Source organism: Drosophila serrata, unplaced genomic scaffold, assembly GCF_035046125.1.
Source record: "Drosophila serrata isolate PLE 108 unplaced genomic scaffold, ASM3504612v1 contig_165, whole genome shotgun sequence".
NCBI classification, from domain to species: domain Eukaryota; kingdom Metazoa; phylum Arthropoda; class Insecta; order Diptera; family Drosophilidae; genus Drosophila; species Drosophila serrata.
The window spans coordinates 1,997,088-2,023,746 of record NW_028257063.1 but is presented as its reverse complement, the minus strand read 5'-3'; the positions used below and the strand labels follow the sequence as shown (position 1 = coordinate 2,023,746).

The following is a 26,659-nucleotide window of genomic DNA, read 5'->3' as shown; positions in this document are numbered from 1 at the left end:
TCCTTCGAGACGCCGCCACAAATTGCAAAAGCGGCACGTGACCGGCCGGCACCTTCAGGGGGGGAAAACATCACTGGGAAGCTGAAGGTATTGCCCTGGCAAATCTCTCCATTTCACTGGGGGAGACAGCACTGCTCCTCCTGCTATATATCTCGGCCTACTTATTAAGCCTCATTTATTATAATATATGGTAATAATAATTTTATTAGATAAATTACCTGCAGGCGCAGAGAGTCTGCCAAATGTAACAGCTGCTGCGGCTGCGGCTGCTTCAGTGGTTTTTTCGTATAGAAGATTTGTCTCTATAAAAACATATCCATATGGCTAAAGATGACACACCAAGTGTGTGTGTTTCGCCAAGATAAATAATCCAAGAGATACACATAACCATTTGTACTCTCAAGTGGTAATTACTGTTGGCAAAATTCTGGCTTTTAAGTAGAAGGAAATACATAGCATATTATTAAAGGTGGCCGGTGGCCTTTGAACTTTTCCTACCATTTTTCTTTTGGGACTAATTGAAAGACCCAAGTTGAACTCATTCTATGGCTGAAATCATCTATCACCCAATTTGGCATTAAGGCCTTTGCTCTTGCTCTTCCCCCTACCTATCCCCAGGGCCTGAAAATTAGGCAAACAATGGCCCAGAGAGAGACAGAGAGAGAGAGGCACTCGCATACCAAAATTGGCAAAAGCGAGCACTCGAATAGGAGCCAAAGTTAAATGCTAAAACACAATTATACAGAAGGAGGCCTAGTCTGGGCCAGGTCACAAACATATATAGAACTCGCATGTAGGATTAACTTCAAAGGCTGGAAATGCGCTCAAGCAGGCTCTGCCTGGGAACTGGAAACAGGCCGAAAGGCAGCTCACAAAATACCTACATACCGCCTCTTCATTGGGGGGAACAAAAAATAAGCCCACTAAAGTCAGCGAATTAAAGCAGCCAGGCAGAAGTAATATATACACACACAGACACACAGCAAGGAGGACAGGCAGGACATACTTGCATAATGAGAAGTTAAGTCCCGAAGCCTGTCGCCTTTCCTGTCCAAGCCATTTCTCCCTCCTTATTTGCGATAATTCTGTGCAGATTAATTTTGGGTCAATAGCAGCCGGCTTGGTTATATGGCATAGAAGCAGCCTTTTTAAAAGGAAATCAATAAATTATTATGGTCTATTATGGGAGAGAGAATGCCTGTTTTTATCTCGTTCAGAGGTCATAAATATATAGAGAAAGCCAGTCGATATTTTTGGGGGAGAAAGTGAAGCATTTGGCAAAGTAAATTCAAGAGATTTTCTCATCTTTATTAATCGGTTATTTTGCTTATTTTTTTGTAAAGAAATCTAGGGTAATTTTTGAAGCCTTATAAGCTTGGATTTAAGGTCATTTAAGAACCTTTTGTAATGAAAATAAAAATCCATAATTTATCATTATCCAATAACCCTAAATTAATGCCTAAAATACCACTTAATTAAAACAAATATCCCACTTGATTAGACTTAATCCTTTCCAATTACCCACACTCTTTTTTTTCTCTCCTCATCAATTATTAAAATATTAGAAAATAGCTGTCTAAATCACCTTTAATCTTTCAGAAACTAATCCTCTAATTAACTTTAACCCATCCTTACATCAATATTCAACCCAATATTAAATCGAGAGTTTGAGAATATTTTTTTAAAGAGATCCCTAGCCGGAAAGAGGAACTCCCGGAAAGAGACAACACCCACAGGGACCGATTAGGGGATTTGTTAATGTGCTTTTAATACAAACAAACCTCCGAGGGACCGCCTTCTGTGTGCATTTTTATCGGCAAATCAGCGCAAAAAACTACCGCTGTGCCTTAACCCCTTTGAAACCGACGATGACGACGACAATACAATTAATTATAAAAATTCGCTACAATTTATTTGCGTTGTCGTTGTTTTTTATTTATGTAGGGGTTGTGGATGCAGGAGTCGTCGGCTGAGTCGCCTTTATCCGCAGCACTTTAGCCTAATTATGTTCGATTGTTTCCATTGTTCACGCACCTTCCGCTGGGCGATCGCAATCAGTGAGTCAGTTGGAGTCTGAGGAGAGGGCTCTATATATATGTATATATATATATATAAACATATATAAACTGGGCTCCCAGACGATCGAATTTGGCATTGTCGGTCGGTTGGTCGTGCTCCACACACAACAGGCCTACACACTCTCTGTGTGTGTCGTTTTGGGTGTGTTCCTGCTTTTGGGTTTTTCTTTTTTAGGTTTCCCTCGCTTCGGTCTCTTTTGTCGCTCGTTGGCGTCGGCGTGTGTTTAAATTATATGCTTTTAAAAAACGTTTAAGGATTAATTGGATTATATCGTTTTTTTTTTTTTTCTTGTTTTCGGTTTCGTTTTCGGTTCTCTTGATTTTATTCTCTACATTTTAATGCATTTTGAATGTAGTTTAGAGCGTTCTTTGAGGTATTTAAAATCAGACTAATGGTGCTACATCTTCCAAACTTTTTGGGATCAAAGATAGGCGAGATTGAAAGATCAATTTAAAAGAAAGATAAAGGTCCGTTTTTAAGGGCCTTGTACTTCATTTACAAGTCTGGTTAATGATCGGAAAGAAGATAAGGTTAACAATAATGAAAAAGATAGGTTTTACCATCTTTCCAAAATTTAAAAATCTCATAACTAAGCCAAAAAATCATTAATTTCAATTCGGAATGCATTTCCATTTTGGTTTTTATCAGGTTAATAAATCTGCATACTCAGATTAACATTTAAAGAAATTAAATTTTTCTTTCGAATTTTTAACAATTTTAACGATGAAACCCCTTATAAAATCTTAAAAATTTTGAAAAATATAGATTTCGACCGGACATATTTAGATCGACTCTCCTGTTAATGCTGATCAAGAATGTATATGATTTATAGGGTCGAAAATGACTCTTTCACTTGTTTTTAAGCTTCCGACTGAAGGTGCAATACTATTTTTTAATGGATATTAACTTTTTTTTAACATGCAATTTTAATCGACCAATCAAAATTTCAAAAACTCATAACTAATTCAAAAATGCATTAATTTCAATTCGGAAAGCTGTTCTGTGTTAGTAATTATAAGGTTAATAAATTTGCATATACAATTTAAAGTTACAAAGAATTTCAATTTTGGTCAATTTTTAAATATTTTAATAATGTAAAAATTATGCAAAAAAAAATGTTGAAAAAATTTAAAAAAAAATTTTTTTCGGAGATGGCTAGATCGACTCGGCTTTTCATGCTGATCAAGAATATATATGACATATAGGGTCGGAAATGACTACTTTAGCAAGAAGATTAAAAAATGTCCATCATGGGCGCCTTGAAATAATATATTTATATTATTTTTTTATTTGTAAAATCACAGTTTTTTAATTAACACATCTATGCCAAAAAAGCATTCATTTCAATTCCAAATGCGTTTCTATTTTAGTTTTTATCAGGTTAATAAAACTGCATACTTAATTTAACACTCAAAGAGATTCAAATTTTTTTCCAAGTTTTTGATAATTTTAGCGATGTAACTTCTTGTAAAATTTTTAAAAATTTACATTTTTTGTCGGACATAGCTAGATCGATTCTGCTTTTGATGCTGATCAAGAATATATATGATTTATAGGGTCGGAAATGATTCCTTCGCATCGTAAAATACTTCTGGCCCCAGAAATAATAAATAATAAAGCTTAATATTCATTTTTCAAAATACAGTAGTAACACTCAAAGATTAAACCCATTCAAAGCTTGTTTTAAGCTACTAAAAGATATATATTTTTACTCTTAATTTTAAAACGATTTTAAACCCATTTCCATGCAAACAATAAAGCCACGAACATGTTATTTATGATGCCATTTAAACCGCTTTTTCTTGATACCGATCTTTCTCAGCCAAAGAGTTTATAACTCAGAGAAACCTCAAAAGAGTCGAGAACTGTAAAAATCAATTACAAACCCAAACAGACACTTACCATAAATAATAAGCCACAGGAAAGTTCAACTCCGCCCGATATTTCTTTTGGACTTTTTTATTCGTCCCATTCTTTCCATTTTTCCTCCATTTTCCATCGATAGAAATCTTTACGAGCCAGCAACAAACTATTTTGTGGTCCAGACAATCAAACAAAGTAGCTCCTACGATGGAGTAGAAGGTAGAGAGGCGGTTCCCGAAACCCGCACAATTTTGATTGCATTTTGATCGACGGCAAACAACAAAAACAGGGCTAACGATGCGTTTTGTGTTTCTGGCTTTGGCTCTGTGGCTTTATGAAAGAAGTAAGAAAGAAAAGCCGGGCTCGGAGGGACCGAAACCAAAACGAATACCAAAACTAAAACCGAAATCAAAACCAAAACCGAATCCGAAAAGCGTAACCAAAGCTCAACAAAGATGGAATTCATAAAACCGAAACCGAAGCCGATTTGGGAGAGGGAAATGTGGGGAAACTCTGTGACGGGGGAGTAAGGTAGGAGAGTTAGGCCTAATCAGATAAAACTGGCTTTGCATAAGCCAAAAATAAGACAGATTTTAACAGTGGGTTAACAGGGAAATATTATATACTTTACAGACAAAAAATTACAACAACAACTCTTGTTTTAAAAATTTGATTCAAGTAGAGATATATGGAAAAATATCGAGGAACGTTCAAAATATGATTTCTAATTTAGTAAATATTCTCCAGATTTCTAACTGCCCAAACAATTTAGGAAATCAGTTTTTTCAACTCAAGCTTGCTTTCATCTTCTGACCACTGTAAACTTTTTGGCCAAATCGATTCACTGGTCAGCTCTCTTACCATTTGGCATGGCTTTATCTCAGCCTGCCTACCTGCTGGCCAGTTCAATATATATACGTATATAAAAAATATGAAACCGAAATGCCAAAGCCCAAAACCCAAACCCAAAGCCAAAGCCACCGCCAGCCTAAGCAAATGATTTGTGCGCATATTTCATCTTCGTCTCTCAATCTCAATCTTTTCTCTCTGCAGCAGGCAAAACTTTAATGCATTTCTATGGAAAAACGGACAAACTAAGCCAGGCCAGCACCGATTCGTTTCATTTCATTTTGAATTTGCTACGCATCGGGCTTTTCCCGGACTCAGTCTCTTCATTTTCTGATTTAAATTTGCATTTATATTAAGATTTTGGGGTGAAAGGGGAAAGGCGTGGTGGCTGGCCAATTGATTGATTCGATTATAGTTATATCGGGAACCAAATTCAGGCTTGGCCTTATAACTATGTTTAATAAAAGTAGGGGAAATGTATTATAAACAAGATGAAATTATTATAATTTTTTAAAGGAAAAAAAATATGAAAAGCCTATTAAATATTTATTTGAAAAAAAAGGAAAGCAGAAAAAGATTAATTTCTAAAATATTTCCAACTAATATTTATCAATATATATTTAATTTCAAGCCATACTAACATTTTATTTTCACTGCAAAATCTCCTTTGCTGAAAAGCTAATCTAAGATTAAAGGTTACGCTCAATTTTTAAAGACTTTTCATTCGCCACGGCTCATCATCATTAATGCATAATATGGTTATTTCCATAAAGAAGGGAGTCTCTCACATATATGTGCGATTTCTGGGATTATCATTTCGGGAAATCTACCCAGTACGTGCCATAATTTTTCATGCCTCGTGAGCGCGATGATCCTCATCAGACGTCAGACTTTGGCTTGAAATTGCCATTGTAATCGACACATCTCACAGAAAGGAGAAAAAGCGGATGGAGATGGCATGAACTCCAGACTCTCAGACTCATCCTCAATTGCTGCCCACGGGTATAGTATATATATATACTCTGTATGCCTTATCAAAGTTGAATAATCTGACATTTTGAGAGTTTAAATGGGGGAGAAGTGAGTGCTCGCCGCTTAGTGCCTGTTGATCTGACTTCGGTTTGACACATTTGTGGGCCGATTCAGTGAGAGGCAGATCGCTTAATGCCTTCAATATGTGACGGATACTTCCCATATCAAAAGCTTCACTGCGAGAAAAGAAAGCCAAGGCAATAGGAAGTAAAAAAACATCTTGTACTTGGCTTGAACTTTGACCCATTTAAAGGACTGTAATCTGACTTCCTTGGGTCGCTCCGTTTCGGTCGCTCCCCTCCATTCGAACTGGAAAAATATGCAAATGAATTCGTATTATTATACACCAGGGCCTACCTAGGCGCATACTATGTTACCTACCTCAAAAAGAGCCGGGAGAGCTCGAAAATAATCAAAACGAAACCTATAATTTGTTTTAACAAGTGAAACGCCCCAGGCTTTCATAACTTACCCTCGACGCACACACATATTCATTCATTGAAATGAATCGAGCTTGGCTTCGGTTGGGGGAAAAATTTGCATTTATGTTTCGGCTTTTCTCCGACGACTTTGAAGTGTTTCCGTTTAACACAAAAAAAATTAACAGAAATCAGACAAAGACCTAGCAGCTCTCTCCTCTCTCAGTGGAAAATCTGGCCAAAAGTGACCCCGAAAGTTGGCCAAGACGACAGGGTATCTGGCCATCCACAAAAAGCGTGTCCAAGTTGAATGGAAAACGAGGCGGCAACGCCCACGGGAGGTGTGTCAACTGAGTGTAATTAGTGTTTCAATGTTAGAAATTCTCCTTCGGGGCGGAGTTGTTGAAGGTAAATAAATGCTAGTATTCATGGTTGATATGGAAAATCATATAGTTGGAATATACATGAGAAAAATATATAATCAAAAGGCAAAAAGTAGGACTTCAAGGTAGCTATAGAAAAAAAAATCAATTCCTATTTTTGTATGTAGCTGCCTAAAATATTATTAAAAAACTATATGCCTATAAAACTTTATACAAAATTATTAAATATTTTATGACCGATTCTTAAGAGTTTTAAAAATATTTTTTATAGTAAGCTTCCTTAAGAAAAAATCTAAAAAATACACTTCAATGCCAACATAACTCTACGACTTCCGTTTAACTGACCATTCAATCGGGAAATCACAAAACAAAAGCCAAAAGGCATTACCATTGTTTTCCCTCCCTCCTCACTGGAAAACCCTCTGGAACTTCAGGATAAAACTCCGCCATTCGTGTGCCAAGTTATCAAATGGCAAACCATAAAACTTCAAAAGCTTCTCTCGGCTCAACGTGAATTGGGCTGGCCCCTTGAAACATGCAAATTTGTGCGATGTATCGAATAAAGGGCCTCAGCTGTTAGTATTGGTCCTTCATGAAGAACCCTCTGGGTGAGTTTTCCCCCTCCTGCCTAAATGGCTGCTTTTCCACATTGCTACATTTTTTAATTCTGTTGTGCGGAAAAACGCTCGCACACGGGGCCAAGAGCGAGGACAATGGAAAGGCGAAACCGCACCTAAACACATTTGGCAATTAAGCCAAAGCCAGGTCTGGGCTGTGGGGGGAAATGGGAAAACAGGCACTGGAAAAAGCGGAATGGGAAATGGGAAACGGGAACAGGAACACTCAGGGGGGCACAAACCAGAGACTACAGGAGCTGCAACAGGAGCAGGAATAGAAACAGGATGCCAGGACATTGAACAGGCGGCCGTCTGCTGGCTGGCAACCGCACGACAGGGCTCAGACACATGAGCTTGGATCGTTTGATATATTGCAGAGCAGAATGCTGGGCGACCTGAAAACGAAACTGAAGCTGCTCGGAACACTGAGAGAAAATATGGGTACTCCTGCAAAAACTACAATATAATTTTTAAGCCGAAATACTTTGTGTAAACAAATTACAAGTGATTTAAAGTATATTTTAAATATGGCTCTCTAAAGGAAAGGGTTTCGGGAAGGGACTTCGGATATATAAAGCTTTGATCCTTAAAATAGTGATATTACAATGTAAAAAACAATTTAATTATTACATTAAAATATTAAGAAATTAGGAAATATAAGTGAGCAATGAGACTTGATAAATAAACAGGGCTTAGTATATGTTTTCTATTTGTTTTTGTTTGGTATTTTGCTCAACGAAAAGTTGCTTGATTTGGTTTTAAAAATTCTTTATATTACATATATATTCTTTTATAATGTATTTATATAAACTATCTAAACACCCCAAATATTATACTTTCTCCTCCAAAATTTTTTCTCAGTGCCTCCCAGCCGAATGCTGTTTAGAAAACTTGAAATGGGCGGCTGATAAAAATGTAGCGCAAAAACGCACAAGGCACTAGGAGGACAACATCAGCCCCAGCTCGGAATACCCTGGCACCCACTAATAACACCACCCCCTCCCTGCCACCCTTAGTATCCTCTCACACCCCCTACTTATTCCCTGGTTCCTTGTTCGAACATGTTTAATGGCGTTATTTATGCGGGCTCTTTGCCGAAAAGAAGGGGGCCCAGAAATCGGTGTGGGTGTGCCAGAGACCGTGTAATTTGTAGAAAAATAACGATAGGGAGAGTGTAAAGGGAATTATATGGCACTTGAACCTGAAAATTATTTACTCATGGATACACAGCAAACCAAGAAAAAAAAAATATACATGCAAAAGGAAATGAGAAAGGATCTCCCTCTGCTATTGGGGTGATAAAAAGTTGCAACTATTTAATACGCGCCGGTCTCTTTTTTTAGCTATACTTCTAATTCTGCTTCTGGTTTTTCTCCTCAAAAGTGTGAGAAGTTTTTTCATTACATTGTCTGGCTAAAAGTTCATATCGTGAGGGGTGTGCAGGAGGAGATGAAAATCTGGAGGGAGTTTTTGGGAGCCTGTCCAGGGCTCAAGTGGCGCCCTCGCGTGCCATTTAAGTGAAGCTGTTTCGCTTGTTGTTGCTGTGCTTTTCCCAGTTTTTCTTTTATTTTCCCTCTTGCGAGTGGCAGTGAGGGTTACTTTTTCTATTTTCGTTTGTCTGTGCTGTCTGGTATTTAATTTAAAATTGTTTTTTTTATATCCGTCTGCTTGCAGCTCCGAAAAACTTTGGCATTCATAGTTGCCATGGCAATTGGGAGGGTTCCTTTTTTTTGTCTACTATTCTTTATTTAAATTAAAATTGATATATGTATGCATATATGGCATGCATAGTCATATGAGTGTGAAATAGGGAAACTAATTGATTTGTTGTGTATTTTCCACAAAGAAAAGTGGTAAGCTCTTTGGTTGATAGTGGAATGATGTTAGATTGGCTTTATTTCTTTAACTGTTTCTTAAATGTAACCCTCTTAAATGTATTACTAATTGCACCTATTACCATATCCTTCTAACTTCCTGAACAAACTTGAGTGCTATTTTTAAAGGGTCTACTAAAATTCCATCTCAAAACGTAAATAATGCCAACTAAAGCCTGAACAAAGGCAAATACAGACAGGAAATAGAAACATAAAAATGGCGAAAAGGGAAACCGTCTGATGTACGACTAAGCCACGTGATAAACGCGACAATTTCGTGTCATAAACAAATTAATCGACAATTGCACAAAGCCAGAGTGGCAGAGAAAGGACATACAAAATAGAAAGACAGTCTAAAAGGGTAACATTGACGAAAAAAAACATACATCAAAATGGCCATAATAAATGATTAAATAAGCGTAATTATCACCTTTCCACTGGAGAAGGATCCGCCAACGCCGTTGCCGTTGCCGTTTGCCAACATAAAAACAAATTTTATTACTTTAATTACTTTATTTACATTTCGCCAAATGGCTGACACGAAACGCCAAGCAACGGAAGTCAACAAAAGGACAGGCCCCGGAAGAGGAAACGAAAATTACTCCATGCGAGTGTTTGTGTGTGTGTGAGTGTGTTAACGTTAATGAGTGTGTATGTGTGTTGGTAGCGATTTGCGGCTGATGAGCAGCGACATGCAAAGCCACTAAAACGGCGGCAGCGGGAGAGAGTGTAACGGCACATTAACGTAGTCATAATTTAATTAAGGCTCCACTGTACAGTGTACACGCAGACCTTTGTTTCCACGAGCCTAATGACAGTTGGCCAAAAGCAAAGACAAAGCTAATATGCCCAGGGAGAGTTTGTCACAAAAGGAAAATATGAGGAAATATCAACGACTTTAAAGAGGGGAATAATTAAGCAAGGATTCTTTACTAGATTATTAAAGCTTACTTCACTATTTGAAAGTAATATACAGGAAAAGTTTATTACATAAATAGGAATCATAACCGAAATTTCTTAATTTTGTCTTGTTTAATTTTTTGACTCTAAAATAAGCGTAAGAATAAGTTATTGGATAAAACTCTTTTTGTGTATGAAAAACGTATTTTCAAAAGTAGTTTTTATTCGAATAAGAGCAAGAAAATATGTTAGTTTTATACGGCAAAACATATTTGTTTTCCCTCTGATAAATTTTATAAAAACCTTCATGAGGTCGGTTGCATTTCAATTTTCAATAAATATCAATTAGGGTAAAATTAATTGGTTGCCATTAAATATTACAACTTTTGTCAGTTGATCAGACAGGAATGGCAAACGGGAAAATTAAATAAGCTAAGGAAAAATCCTACAAATAGTTTCACAATCCTCTGAAAGACAAAGGAAAATTAGTTGTTGCTAAATTAGCTCTTAACGCGTATTAAATGGTTTCTTAAAGACCATTAGCCAAGACAACCCGGGTTAGACGTGTTGATGACCCAAAAACAGGTGGCTGCTCCACGGCTTTTGGTCTTTTGATGTTTTGTTGATGATACTCCGGGGTAATTAGGGAATCCGTAGAAAAAGCCTGAGAGCTATGCAAAATGGTTATATAATCACTAGTTGAAAGTGGATTCGTATTTGATGGTCTGCAGGAAAAAAAATCCCACAACCGAATCAATTTTAATTTGTTAATTCGAACAGCAATTAAGATTTTTCGCTGATAACAATTAGCCAGAGAGAGCATTATGTCCATCACCGCAGCCAATTTAAAATTAAATTTAATTTAATTAATTAAGCTTTAATTGCGGCAATCAGCAGCTGCACAAAACAATAAAATGTGTGGAGCAGCAGTCGCTGGAAAATGATTTGATTTTATTATTGAAACATTTAGTGTCTAATTTCCTTTGATTGTCATCAAGTCGCTTATTGATTTGGTTTACATTTTCCGGGCTAAACATTTGAATTAAACATTTTAATTGCGGATCATTGTGGGATTTTCCACCAAAAACTTGACAAACAATTCGGAAACGTTTCATGAATATTTCATGGCCCTCAATTTTCGGATCTCTCTGAGGACTGAGCGCTCTTTTGCCATTTAATTGTGCAGAATTTGCAATTAAAATTTATGAAATGATTATCGAATTTCGAATTCGGCAATTCCAGCTGTGCATAATTTATGAAAATTCCCCTGCAGACCCAGGCTAAGCCCTTTGTTTTTATACATAGTTCTCATTTGGCATTGTTTAAATGCATAAATATTTTGGCCACATGCAACGTGTAACCCTTTTTTCGCAGGATTTTCCCTCGCTGTTTGGCAACACAATTTTCAATTAACAATTATTTGAGCAGTGGCTGGTTTTATGGCAGCACCAGAAGAAGGGGTACTCCTCGAGACTGATTTTGACATCAGCCAAATTGAAATGTAATTGTTTTTGTCTGTCGAAGTGGAGGAGAGGCTCAACCTCATCCCTCAACCCCCTTTTAGGCGGCCGCCTCTGGCTTCAATGCTGTTAATGATGCAGCCACAAAATGCCGTTTGCATATGCTACCACTCCCAGGGGGGCACCGGCGCAGTCTCGTCGGAAAAGCCGGGGAAATTTTTGGTAAAGGGAAAGGGAAAGGCGGTAAAATCAGCATAATGGTGGGGGCGGAGCAGGCGCCACTACACAACACACACAACAGACATCAAAGGCGCATTTAAAAGTCCGAAACATATTTGAAAATGGCATCGCCATGAATTGGGAAATGGGAAAATGCATTCGATATTGATTGCGGGGTAAATATGCCTTTCTTTTTTTTTCGTTTTTCGTTTTTTCTATTATTTGTTTGCGGCTTACGCGGAAAATTAAAAATAAAGGCTTTTGTTTGGCTTAAACTTACGTCTGATTAGGGATCTATGATTTTCATAAAATGCTTACCTGTAATGAAAAAATGAGAGATATATAAATATAAATTAATTCAAGTCATTTGGTATTCATATTTATTTTAAATATTCCAAAGTTAAATGTATAACACCCAAAGCGTAGACTGCACCCAATTATTTTAAAATAAATTCCCTGACCGCTTTCACACCTTTTCTAAACCATTTCCAGCAGATGTGGACTTCATGCTTTGCCAACATTTATTCGGAAGGACCTTTCTCCGCCACAAAAAAAAAGGAGATCCCAGCACATGTCCTGTCATAAATCAACTGGGATGTGTGTGTATCGTCGCCGCATAAGTGACCACACTTGATTCAACAAAAAGTGAACAAACACACCCCCTCTAAGCTCTCTAACGCATATAGTACCATATGTTCCGGCCACACCTCCTCGGGTCAAAGGTTACCCTTAGACTAAGCATTTTAGGGGCTAGACCAAAAATGCATTTAATTATCGCACCTAATTTCAATTAAAGTCCTGGCTTTACCCCAGCAATTTGTAATAATTTTTCGGGTAGAAAAATGCTGCAAATAACTCAACTCCAGTCGGGGAAGAATGTGGGCTTCCAGGTGAGTGAACATTATTCATTACCCTGAAAAACACACCCCCTCACATAGGCGAGGTTATCCTTCACACACATACTGCTTCCCCTCTGCCGTTTTAAGTATTATTAATTGTCTTCCCTGTTTGTACTCCGCCGCAGGATATGACTCCTCTTTCATCTTTGTAACATTTCTGTGATAAGAATCTAGTTTCGGATTCATATACGCTCCGAATTTACCTTTTACAGCTGCTGGTATTTCTGACTTGGGGAAATATGCAAATCACTGAGAGATAAGATTGCTCAATCCCCTCTATATTTATTGTAATTTCTCGCACCTCCAGCCTCTCCAACTCTGCCTTTTCCTTTTACAGTCAAAAACCTATCTCTGACACCGCCCAAAAAATATGACAGAATATGGCCCGAAGGGCGGAAAGGAAAGACTTGAACTTTCCAATCGGAAAATGGCCACAGCAAAAAAAGGCACACACACCAAAGACCAACGACAAAGTCGTGTCCAAAGCGGAAAAACCCCCTCAGGACCACAATGGCAGGGAATTACAGTGGAAAGCCAAGGAAAAACAAAGCAACAGGAGAGACTGAAGCAGAGAAAGGTTCGTCTTAAGGCCTTGAGCAATGTGACTGCGATTTACTGGTTCAATTAGCTTGCGGAGTCTGATGCCTGGATATTTCCTTCTTTTTCCTGTATAGATTTTTTTTTATTTCGGTATTTCTGCCCCATAGCCACAGGCTATGGACCTGGCCAAGCAGAGCTGGCTCTCTCATTGCACATAATTTGCAAAATTTATGCATGCACCGAATGACGGTCAAGATTACTGGAAATCTTCAAGGCGATTGCTTGTCGCCTGCAGTCCATAACTTTGGGGTTTTATTCCCTCTACAGATGCTACCATAAATTTGTTCATCCAATGGTCACAATTAACTATCGCCGCCACGATCCGTGCTTGGGTTGGGTTGGTTTGGTGTTGTGACATCTCCTAAGTGGACCCGAATTTATGGGTTCTTTTCTTCTGAATATCGGTGCATTTTAGCCTATAATTTATGCTTTGAGCTTTCCAATTACCCGCTGACGCATTCTCATTTAGATTGCTGAGTGGACCCTTTTTTGTGCAAGCCCTAATGTCTTTATTTCGAATAAGAGATGAAGCTGAAGAACAGGTGATTTTTTTAGAGGGAGAAAGAATGGAGACTCAGGTTTATATCTCGGCTAAAGTGTTGACCTTCTTTTGTGCTTAATAAAGCCATTTTTATTTTATTTATTAGGCTTTATTGAGTAAAGAACTTTAAGAGTGAAGAGTGACATAGATTCTAGTATTTTAAAACAGTTTAAAAGGTCTTCAGAGTATCTTGAAGATTTTATATTATTACAAATTCATAATTCAAGGGACTCCAAGTCTCTCCGAAATATAACAAATTCCCAACTTTAAACTCATACCTAACCCCTTATTCCTGATCTCCAATTGAAATGCTTAAGCCCCTCAAAAAGGATACCAAATTACAAGGAGATGACTAAATTAATCCCTGTGACACCTGGAACAACTGGCATGTCCATCTCACGACCGAGCTTAATTAGTTATGCAAAACAGTTGTGTTGGAACCGGACCGGGACCTGCCTTTACGATTTGTCACACGCAATAAATTATGCAATTTCGGATGCCAAAAAAAGAAAGAAAATAAAAGGAAAGGAAAAACTGGAAGATAAAGATAAAGTCGTTGCGTGCCATTGCTCAATCATCATCATCAGTCGGTAGAGCAGCATCCTCTCAAGATGGAAATGGGAATGGTATGATGATGGGAACTTTTATGCTCACTTTTGCATGGTAAATGGTGTCTCTCTGTGTCCCTCACTATCTCTATATATATATAAATAAGTAAAGTTGACTTTTTATGTTGATTATAATGCTGATGAACCTGGAATTATCACATGTTGTTTGATGGACTGCAAACACGCACAATGCTAGTCTCTGTCTCACTTACAAGTATAGTATATATATTTATATTTATATTTATATGGCAACTAAAGTCAACGCAAGCCGAGAGCAAGTCGAGAGGCTGTCCACGTCTGTCTCTTACTGTGAGTTGATAATCTGCCTGACACTTTGATGAAATGCTCGCCCGTCTCTTTATTTATGGCGGCATTGATAAATCGTCACAAGTGACAAACAACAGAAGTTCTGACCCCCTCCCTGAGTACCCAAAAGAGCCGTCCCCCAAACGATGTTATCAACTTCGGAGGCCTAGCCTCTTTTTCTACTTTCCGGGCCGTCGTTGTCGTTCAACTTGCTCTACATACTCGGACATTGATTAATTTCATAGTTAATTTGTCAGCATTAATCAGTATTAACTTAAATGGACATCAACACGTCCCTTTTGACTAAGAAGATGCCGTGTGTCCCGCCTTTTTCTTCATTCTCCTCAATTGTTTCTTGTCTTTTCCCCTCTCTCTTTTTTTGTTTTATTAATTAAAATTTCTTCTAGCCAAGATCAAGTTCTTTTCTTAGGATTATCTGGGGGAATGATGACATGGGGCATGTTCCACTCAATTAATTGCTAAAGATTTGAGTAGATAAACGAGTAATTAGCCAAGGGATAAGAGACAGGAAGAGAAAGTACTTTGTAAGCTTCTAAATCTCAATTGGTGATGATACCCTATTTGTGAAGAAAGCAAGTTAGTTAAGTAAAAAACTAAATGAAATGAGAAATTAATCCAGAAGGTACAGTTCCTTCACATTTCCACCTGGCAACCCTAGAAGCAGGCTAGCTTTCGTGTTTAGTCCTTACAATTTCCCCTAATTAATTTTGAAAGATTTTGTCAAGATTGGCAACTAATTAGCCTGTCAGAAAAACACGTTAAACTTACAAATTTGAACTACTACTACGTTTTTTTATTGTTTTTATCGGCTCAAAGTACAGTCACAACAAAGGCCTAAAAAGGTGGGCGAACACTTGGCAACCCTGCTGCCGGCAGAGTTGCTCCATTTCGCGTGTTTGCGTGCGTGTGTGTGTGTGTGCGTGACTCGTTTGACGCGGCACAAAATGTTTGCCAAAGCCCAACTTACACCCAGGCACACACACACACACACACACACTGGAAAAACACGCATCCGCACCAGGAGACGGGCTTAAAGCACGTTTATGGGTTAAACAGAGCAGAGCAAACATTAGCGACGGCGGCAGAGTTTCCCAACTACACTCCGCTGCTAACAACTTCAGCTAAGCTTTCCTCGCCCCGCCCTTTAGCCCTTTTTTTCGCTTCCTATTTCCCGACATTTCCTCGCATTTCCCCCGCGCACCTGGGTGAAAAGCGGATGCGGCGAACTAATGCAACGCGCGGCGAATTCAAGTGCCGACCGTACATAACGGTAAACATGCTAAGCGGTTTTCCCGCCTGCCTCTCAAAGAGTTTTTCGCGTAGGAAAAGCGAGGAGAAACAACTACAAGCCAGCAGAAGGGCAGCAAAGTCAACGGTAAAAGTGTTTGCCCAAAAGCCCCCCCAAAAAAAAGGAAAGGAAAAGAAAAACCAAAAAGAAAAACGAAGACGAAGTGGAAAAAGACGAAGACCAAGACAAGGAGGCAAGCAGGATACAAGTGCAAACACTCTTAAGGCACTGTGGGAAAATAGCAGCAGGTATTACCAATAAAATTTAAGAAAAATTAAATATATATCCCTAAAATATCAATATTAAACTTAACTAACAAATCTTATATTTTCAAATAAAATGTATCAATTATTATAGCCAATTGGTAATATTTTAAAAAGAACAAATGCATAGTATAGATAATAAATTGACTTTCATTTATCATCAATATTTAGTTAAACCGGAAGTTAAAAAAATGTATACATTTCTGTACTTTCCCTCAAAGAAAATATTGAAATTTGTTATGGAATATAAAGTACTGAACTTACTGAAGGATTTCTTATTGAATTCTCATATACAAATTTTTTCCGAGAGGTTTTAATGTCCAGCTTAAAATGAACCCAATGGGAAACCAATATAAATTAGTTTTTCCTCAGTATATAAAGTTTAAGACTCGTGCCTGCCCAATTGTGGTTAACAAAACTGTCGTCCCAGCTCACTTGCTGTTTGGCCTGCTATGCTTTTCAGCTTTTCATCGCCATTTCCCCCTCGATTTTCCCCACTATATATCTCAGCTTCAGCCTCTTCTTTTGCTTATGTCGCCCTGTCCAATTGACGGCTACTTGACATTTGGCGCTGCTCCCTCAGCTTTTGTTTCCCTTTACGGTTTTCTGCTGTTTGCACAGCCTGAAAGGGAAGGGGCAGTCGGCAAGTGGGGGGGGGGGTTTCGGCCAAATGGAGTAGAGTAAACACTTCCTACGGAAAGTCTATGTACCCCGCCGACGTTGCCGCCGCTTCCTGCAGCCTGCAAAAATATTATTTTAGCGTGTGAAAAGTGTAAAGTGCTATAATGTTTGAAAAATATATATATAACAGTTGCCCCCAGAGCCCACCCATATACTAGTTGAGAGGGACTTGGACGTTCAACGACCGCAGTCCCACCCACTTTTCCACATTTCCCACCCACCCAGAGTGACGAGTTGACTCGACTTGTTAGCGCGTGAGTGAGTGGTGGAAATGTGTGAGTGAAAATGTTATTCCTCATTTTGTTTGATTTAAGCTGATCAAGTGTTGCACTTGCTTGTATGGCCAGCCTTTCAAAATTTTCCTCATCTTGCTTTTCTATTGTTTACACTCGAGTTGGCTAAGTGCAGGCAGCCAAGGAAGGTGGGGATCAACTGGGAATAATATTGAGAAAGTTTGAAGAAAGGATCCTGGATAAAGGCGAAAAAGGTTTGAAAATATTAAAGAAACAGCTGTATATAGTACATCCCTTCCTCTATACTAAATCTCATTATGTGTAAAAACATATTAATTACCACAAACTATAATCCAGATAATTCCTCCCACAGCGTGTGAATTTCCTTGTTTTTTAGGGTCGAGTCAGTGTAGGTTTTTACGATCAATTTCCGTTGAAGATCAAGCCAATAAAAAACAAGGGAAACCGTATAGGAAATTGGAGAATCGTGCATGAAGCGGCATTCAAATGAAACCACTAAATATGGAACATTAAAAACCATAAATATTAAAACATAAAAATAGCCATAAAACCAGGAAAAGCAACAACTGCAACAGCAGCAGGGCAACCGCAGAAAAATGCATATTAAAATTACAATGAAAAACCGTTTTAGGGGGAAAATTAATTTCCAACAAGCAGCGGGAGAAAAACAGCTGGAAATCAATGAAAATCCTAAACAAAGCAGTTTCCCTTCAGGAGAAAAAAGGGAACAAGAAAATGCCACCCAACGTCACACACACTCACAATTAGTTGGAAAATTCGGGGTGGGGAGAAAAGAACACCGAAAAGGTGTTGTGTTGGCGGCGTCGGGGAAAATCAATTTCCAATGGTTTATCGAAAATGCATTTCCATTTACAAGAACTTTTTCACTCCCCATCCTCCTGTCCGCGGCAGTGTATTAAAATCAATGAATAAATAAACAAAAAAAACCCAGGGCATCTCTGGTGTCTACTACCCCTCCCCACTTTCCTTATCCGGCGGAGTCTTTTGTCTCTGGTAATATGGTGGAAACTCTACGGCGGGGGATCCTCAGGCCCCTGGATTGATTTATATTTGTTTTCTGGGCCGCATCGCATTGTGTGAACGGGCGACAGCTATAAAAGCTTTGGCGGCACACGTCTCTCGCTGGGCGTATTTTTTTTGTCCGCCTGTCCGACAGCCTCTTGTCCGCTACTCTGTGGGACTTTACAGATTTTCCTCTAGCTACCACAGATATATGCATCTTTTTGGGGGGTTTTCCAAGAGTTTTTGCCAGATTTTTCTGGATTTTATCGTCTTAAATTGGGTCTTGTCCGTTAATTTTAACGAGTTTGTCCGTTAAGTGGAGTAGGATAGGAGTTTTTTATTAAAAATTCTTTTTAAATCTAAGTTATAGACTTTTTTCCAAGCAAACCACTTTCTCTTTTTGACAACTTTCATAGGCAAAGCCACCAACTATTTGATTGCTTAATTAGCAAACATTTTTCGGGGTCGCCATAAATGAGGACAATTGAAAATGTCAACAGTTGTCCCTTTCGGTTTGTGCATAATTACAAACTCCCTTCCAGCGACAAATGTTAATGCCCGGGGTCAGCTGAGTGGGTTTTCCTCTACAAAACACAAACGGATCGTACAATATGAGGGCTATGTCTCTGTGCGTCATGTTTGTCACTCTATAAATGTGTTAATTAGTCACAGCCCGCAAAAACTGCATCAGCACCCCCTTGGCAAATGTCAAAAATCGAAATTATGAAATGAAATGACATTTCCCCCCATCGAACATCGACTTCAATGTTAATTAAGTTTGGGATTGTATACAGATGTATTTAATGTGTATTTTTGGGGAGCAAATTGCAATGGGAAATTCTATATTTATTTCCGGATTTCATGTATAGATTTTTTTGTTGATAATAAATGTTTAATTGATTTCGTATTTCGACATGTGATATTAATCAAAGACTTTGATTGATGGTTTGTTATGAAGTCTAGGGGTCAATGTTGTATGTATTTATAAAATGAAAGGGAAGGCTTGGGAGCCATCAATCAATTTGTAATTAATAGATTTCATTTTTTAATTTAACTTACAAGATCCTTTGTAAATATTTTTAATAAGTTCCTTTGACTCGCCTGAAAAGAGAAAACAAATATTAGTACTCAGTTATATCTTACAAAATGTATTTAAAAAGCTTAAAATATTTTCGAAAAGTAGAACACCCCACAAAACAATTATTAATCATATTTCCATTTTCTCCCCATTCCAAATTCTAGAAAACTTCAAAAAGCCAAACAAACAAATAATTAATAACTTAAAAGTTGGAAGGCCAAAAAATGAGCACACAAAATTCCGCTGTCACGCCCCTTTAAGTATAAACAATTTCGAAATTCTAGCCACCCACAGAAGCCCACCACCTCCCCCTCTTTTTAGCTAAGAGCACTTGTCATTGAAAACATTTGTAAAAATTCCCAGGAGTCCACGAAGAAAGGCGGGGAAAATAGCAAAAGATGAGCCGGTAGAAGGAGATGCATATTTATCCAGAAGATATAGAATGTCTGGGACAAGAAGCAGAGCGGTCAGCAGGGGGCATCCCCCATCCTCGTACTCACACATGCATAAACAAATAAAAACCCATTAAGCAAGAGCCAACAACAACTACCGCATTGATGTGTGCAGTGATTAACCGCGAGGGGGAAGGGGGGAAGAAAGGGAGTCTGGAGAGAGCGAGAGAGTGATGGAGTGCAAGAAAGTAGCGGGAAGCAATTAACAACTACAACGACAAACAAAAGGAGTGACTGGTAGAGAGAGAGAGAGAGAGAGAGAGTAATGCTACTGCTAATGCAGAGAGAGAAATTAATATTGGAGTTATTCTATATACTAAATTAAACTAAGCATGTATACTATTTATATTTTATAATACTTGTTCTATTTATTTAATACTATTATTAAGATATACAGTATGTCAAGAAACTGTTTACACACTGACAATTTAAAATATTTTTTGACTTTGCATGGAAAAATTACGCTTTTTTTTAAATGTTTTTGATTTTTTTTGAATGCACAACTAATAAATAGGGTATTTTTAATGAGTATGTACAAAAACAAAAACAAAACAACCAAAGGAACAGCTTCAAAGCAACAACAAATGAGTTTACACATTTTTGGCACTGTCAAGAAACTCTTTACACACTTTAGTTTTCCATTCTGTTTTGATCCTTCTTGAGAAAAAAACGGTACTTTATTGTTACCTATGCTTTTGCTCGCATCGACATGGATGCATTCTTTTCATTTTTTATTGTGAAATTTGCAAAACACACATCAAAAAGCGACAATATCAATTTTTAAAAATGCCTGGAGCTAGATTGACCTTTGACGTGGTCCAGTTGGCTTATCTTAACCACCAACTTGGAAAATCTGCAGCTGAGTTGGCCGACATGTTTCGGGTATCCCGGAAAACTATTTACAATGTTTTAAATCTGGCTAAAATTGAAGGAAAGCTGGAAGAAAAGTCTGGAGGAGGTAGGAAGTTGAAGATAGACAAACGGGCAGAACTCCTTATCACGCGTAAGGTGCGTCATAACCCCCAAATCTGGATCAGAACCCTTGCCAAGGAGTTGGAGGAAGAATGTGGCGTAGTCGTTTCGCACGAAACCGTGCGCCAATTGATTCTACGGAACAAATACTCATCAAGAGTTGCGCAAAAGAAACCGCTGATATCCGTAGTAAACATTCAGAAGCGGTATTTTTTCGCTATGGAGATGATCAGCAAGCCGGAAAATTACTGGGATAACGTCATCTTTTGCGACGAAACTTAAATTATGCTGTATTACAACGATTGTCCTTCCAGAGTTTGGCGTAAGCCGTTAATCACATTAAACCAGCGCAACATTGTGCCTACCGTAAAATTTGGCAAATTATCGGTTATGGTTTGGGGGTGTATAAGCAGCAAGGGAGTCAGGGAGCTCGCATTCATAGAAAGCACTATGAATGCTGAGCAGTATCTCTCCATACTCCAATCAAATTTGAGACAGAGTGCTAAAAAATTTGGCTTAATGGACGAAGAAAAGTCGAAATTCAAATTTTACCAAGATAATGACCCCAAACATAAGGAGCAAACTTTGCGGCCATGGCTCCTGTATAACTGCCAAAAGGTTATAGATACACCTCCTCAGAGCCCTGACATGAACCCCATTGAAAATTTGTGGGTTCATTTAAAGAAAAAAGTGGCTAAAAGGCAACCGAGGAATCGAGCAGACCTCAAAACTGCAGTGCTGGAAGAGAGGCAGAGAATTCCATTGGAATTCTCTTCGAAAAGCTAATCAATTCCATGAAAAAACGCATCCAGCATGTAGTAAATGCTAAGGGGAAGCACACAAAGTACTAAAATTAATAAATTATTGTTTAAGTTGTTAAATATATCCTTTTAGCTGTACGTTTTGTATATTGTGTAAAGAGTTTCTTGACAGTGTCAAAAATGTGAAAAGTTATTTTTTATTAATTTTTTGTTAAATCTTAAATTGTTTTGTTTATGTTTTTGAATATTATCATTAAGAATTATCCAATAAATAGATATCCATTGAAAAAAATATTAAAAATCTTACTAAAAGCGTTATATTTGCATGCAAAGTCAAAAAATATTTTAAATCTTCAGTGTGTAAACAGTTTCTTGACATACTGTATTTATTACTCTTATAATTAGATTTGTATTCTAATTTATTTTTTATAGTTCATTTCTTAAAATCCCTTTTTTCTTACCTTATGTTTGTCACAAATTTTGTATTTACTTTTTACACTTTTTAATTAACACTTTTATCACAAATTATTCTTCAGTGCACCAGTGTGTGCGGGCATTCAAAAGCAATACCAACTACAACAGATTCAGAGATAAGAACAGCAGGCCACCGAACTGTGTGCCAGAGAAGATAAATATATGGGGGAGAAGTGCATTTAGATAAGCAAAGCAAAAACTCAGCTGGGAACAAACCAAAAATTAAGAACAAGAAAAAACACGATGGTCGTATACCCTTGGATCATTACATCCAATGGAAAATTGATCATAACTAAGCCAAAAATAGTCTAATTTCAATTCGGAAAGCTTTCCTATGTTAGTTTTTCTAAGTTTAACAAATCTGCAATTGGAGTTTAAAATTTTTAAAATTTAAAATTTTTATGAATTTTTTGACCCTTTAATAATTATAAAATATCGAAAATTTTGAAGAAAAAAAATTTTTTCCCGGACATAGCTAGATCGATCCGGCTGTTAATGCTGATCATTAATATATATGGATTATAGGGTCGGAAATGACTCCTTCCCTGTGTTTTAAGCTTCTGACTGAAATTATAATACAATGGAAGGGTATATTATAAAAGGTTCCAGCTGTGTTTGCTCAGTGAAACAGAAGCGGCTCATCCAAATATAGCCTCAAATCTCAAACTCATACTCTTTCTTTTTCTGAGTGCAAAGTGCAGAGATAATAATTCGTGTGAAATCTTTCTTTATTTACTTGCACAATACCAGAAGGAGAAGTGGTAATGTAGGGGAAAAGTGCAAATAACAAACAAATAGTTTTATAAGTGAGACTCATTTATGAATACTCTTTTTTAGGGAAGAAGGAGAGATCACAAGAGATCATTAAATACATACAATACAATACAATACCTGGTTCTTTATAAATTTCACATATAGATTAATAGAACTATTTAATCTATTTAATAACTCCAAACTTATTTTAATGCCTCTAGTCTATTTAATTTAAAAATACTCCTCTCCCTTCTCTCAACAGCTTCCTCCAAAGAATTTAATTAAACTGAATTCAAGACGGGGCATGACTGAGACTCGAAAAGAAATCAAAGTTGCGGGCGTGCTACAATGGGCAAAATAAATGAAAATGGCAAGCAAAAATTGCCAAGCGGTCTGAGGGTCTAAGTCAAGGCAATGGGGGGAAAATAAAACAACCAGAGAGACTTCATCAAAGAATTTGAAGTGGGAAATACTTGGGAATGGGTAGAAAATACTCATATGTGGGCAGATATGTTCTTGTCAACTTGATGGATCAGGGGCGCGGTTCAAAGGCACAGAGAATGGGTCCAGGTCTGAGTGCTCGGGGATCCCCTTTTGCGGAATCCGTTACTAATCACACGACTTACATTTGTTTGCCCGCTTCCGTCGACTCCCTCCTCCAATTTCCCATTCACCGGTTCAGGGTTGATGCATTCGCAGAATCTCAGCCTGTCACATGCTCGTAAAATCAACAAAATGCAGGCGACTGTTGTGACACTTGCCATGACAACCAGCCCGAACAGCGGCAACAACACTCGGTTGTTGCAGTTAGCAAAATGTTTAATGAGTGACAGAGAGACAGGCAAGCACTGAGAGAAATTTTAGGAATTTAATAAATACTTCCCTTCGAATACTATGCTTTTGTAGAATTTTTTTAAGTAATTTCTAATCATTCTTAGTATAAAAGTCTATGGATTGTTTCACCATCTTTTTTCATTTAATGTTAGATTTCTTAGCTGTATAAATGAATCATTAGTGGAAACTAATTAAGGACTATCTACTCCTTATAAAAAAAAGATGGTCTTAAAAATGTACTGCAGTGCATTAATAGAAAAGGACAAAGCGTAGAAATTTGCATCTGCGGTAGGTTTCGGCTTAAGAACTGACTGGGCAGAAAGGGAGACTATGGTAGAGGAGGCCTTGATCCACCCCTGGAAGGCGAGGACAGTGGCGGAGTGGTGGCGGCCTTTTTGGGGGGATGGGGCCCAAGCCCAGGCCCAGGCCCACCCACTAGAAAATGCGTCGCTCGCTTTCTGCATTCTGTGTCAGCTGTCAAAGCCCAAAAACTGAAGTTGCCTTTTGTAATTTTTGTTGTTGTTTTTTTTTTTTTTATATATGCATGGACATGGCTAGAGGGGGTGTGATAAGGGGAGTGATGCTGCCGTCGGGCAAAGTGTCCATTATGTTGATTTGAAAAATAAAAGCAACGGATGCGATGGCTCACACAAAGATGAAGGGCGGACACATCAACAGGGACGGGGTGTTTCTAGAAGGGGATTTGGTCTCTTCCAAGGGTTGGGGGACGTGGACTGATGATGGCTGGTGTTTTGAAATTTAGTTGATTGAAGGACAGTTATATGTGTACTTGGTGACATTTTTTGTTGTCAAGAGATTGGCTAAGGAACTTGCTAAAAGATTAGAATAATATAAATTTAGCACAAATGAAGCTATCTTTGCCTTGAAAAAGGTTTTAAAATTGTATATAAAGTAAATTTTCACTTAATAAAATATTAAAAAAGATTTAAAGTACTATACCGTTGCCTTAGTTATCATTTTCTAAAATATAAACCCAGATCACATTCAACCCTGACTCTGTTAACCAACACAACACAAAATACACCAAATAATACATTTTATACACTTGAAACACACTCAAAGACCCCCCTAAGATCCTCTTATACTATCCCCACACAACTGATTTTTAGTAGGTTCCAAAATTTCTAAATAAAAGCTCCACAGAATTCCAATGAAGACAGCCAAGAAATCCAAACACCATGACCTTCGGCTTCGGTATCAAAGGTCTGACGAGCGCTTGAATCTGGACCAGATTATTGCCAGACTGAAGACGTCACCTTGCCAGGAGAACTGTGCGTCGTTGACCATTCGTGACCTCGAAGGGGTGTGTGCCCAGGCGCGAGAGGTCCTTTTGAGTCAACCGACGCTCCTGCAGATCCTGCCGCCCATCAACCTGCTCGGCGACATCCATGGACAGTATGAGGATCTGCTGTGTTACTTCCAGACGAATGGCTATCCACCAGATTCGAACTACTTGCTCCTGGGGGACTATGTGGACCGGGGCAAGCAATCCATTGAGACTTTGACCCTGCTCTTGGCCCTGAAGGCCAGGTATCCGGATAATTTCTTCCTGCTGCGCGGCAATCACGAGTGCTCCGGCGTGAATCATTATTATGGCTTCTACGACGAGTGCAAGCGGCGGTTTACTACCAAATTGTGGCGCACCTTTGTCGATTGCTACAACTGCCTGCCTCTGGCGGCGACCATCGATAACAATATCTTCTGCTGCCACGGCGGCCTGAGTCCCAGTCTTTTTAACCTCGATCAGATCAGGAAAATCGAGAGACCTCTGGAGATTCCCGAGTCCGGTTTGGTTTGCGATATCCTATGGTCTGATCCGGATAAAAGGATGATTGGTTGGGGACCCAATGCGCGGGGAGTGAGTTACACCTTCGGCTCGGATGTGGTCACTGCCTTCCTGCATCGTTTTGGGTTTAGCCTCATCTGTCGGGGACATCAGTGCGTCGAAGATGGCTATGAGTTCTTCTCGAAGAGAGAACTAATAACCATTTTCTCGGCGCCCAACTATTGCGGGGAGTTTGATAATGCCGGGGCCATGTTGAATGTTGATAAGGATCTGCTCTGCACCTTTCAAATTCTGAAGCCAGGTTATTGCAGGCCTTTGAAAGGACTCCGGAGTGTGTAATAGCTTAATTTGGTAATGTGTTTAAAAAAATATGACTGTTGAAACGAGTATATAAAAGTATATTTCACTATAAAGAGTCTGATTTATATTTTATACTAAGGAGCTCTTTTAAAACTTCTTCCTATAACAAATAATTGATTCAGCAACCAAATTAAGTCATGTAAATAGTAGAATTGCCATTAAATAATTAACTAGCACATTTTCCAAACAATTAATAGAAAAAACCAACAAAGTATGCAATCTCATCAACAATGGCAATCTAGAATGAAAAAGCCTTTCCTTTTCCATACCGCAAATAGTAATATGTATTAATTTGATAAATTGTAATCATTAATTTCCATCTAGTAAAGTCATAAAGGCAATTAAATTATGGCCAAGTTGGCAAAGAAAATTTTTGTACAAATGTTAATGACTGTCACTGGGCGGGCGGGGTCCTCAACAAAAGTGAAAAGCAGCTAAAATAATTACTAAAATGCATTACGACACGCAAACGCACACAACTGCACATAGATGTTAATGCGAATTGGCGGGAAAAAATGATATATATATTTATAGTATATATATCTCTATGAAAGAGAAAAAGAAGTGAAATTAAATGACACTGCAATTTGCAAAGGGAATAAATTAATGGCAATCCATTTTGGTAAATTGGAATGATGCAGAGTGGCCATTAATGCAAATTTATAGGGTAATGAAAGGGCAGCCAAGGGGCGGGGATTATGTGACACATAGATAAGGTTAAGAGCCTTGAACTGTTAAAACGGAAACTTGATTAATTTAATGAATGGAGAACAAGTAATGAATATATATACGAAAGATACCCCAAAGTAGTATTATTTAAAAACAAAAGCTTAAAGCCTCAAAGAAAATATATTTCTAGTTACAAACTTTCCCATTTTCAGGCATAAAATTAAATTAAATCTTTCTTTTCGAGATTAAATTGAATTTCCTGCTCCGGATGATGACTCAGGCAGGTCTTCAGAACACGGCAAGGACAGCTAGGATTCACA

At 38.1% G+C, this 26,659-nt stretch overlaps 1 protein-coding gene and 1 long non-coding RNA gene across 2 annotated transcripts in view; one reads left to right on the top strand and one right to left on the bottom strand.

Moving 5' to 3' along the window:
- Positions 1-26,659, bottom strand: part of LOC147644500 (uncharacterized) — a 101,220-nt gene that overhangs the window by 34,688 nt on the left and 39,873 nt on the right. The window lies entirely within an intron of this gene.
- PpN58A (Protein phosphatase N at 58A) lies at positions 23,175-25,723 on the top strand. The gene has a single exon (XM_020944497.2). It carries the CDS (start codon positions 24,675-24,677, stop codon positions 25,647-25,649), a length of 975 nt encoding a protein of 324 aa, XP_020800156.2. The 5' UTR covers positions 23,175-24,674; the 3' UTR covers positions 25,650-25,723.

Coding starts and splice junctions, on each gene's coding strand:
- PpN58A (XM_020944497.2), top strand. CDS start 24,675: ATGAAGACAGCCAAGAAATCCAAACACCATGACCTTCGGCTTCGGTAT.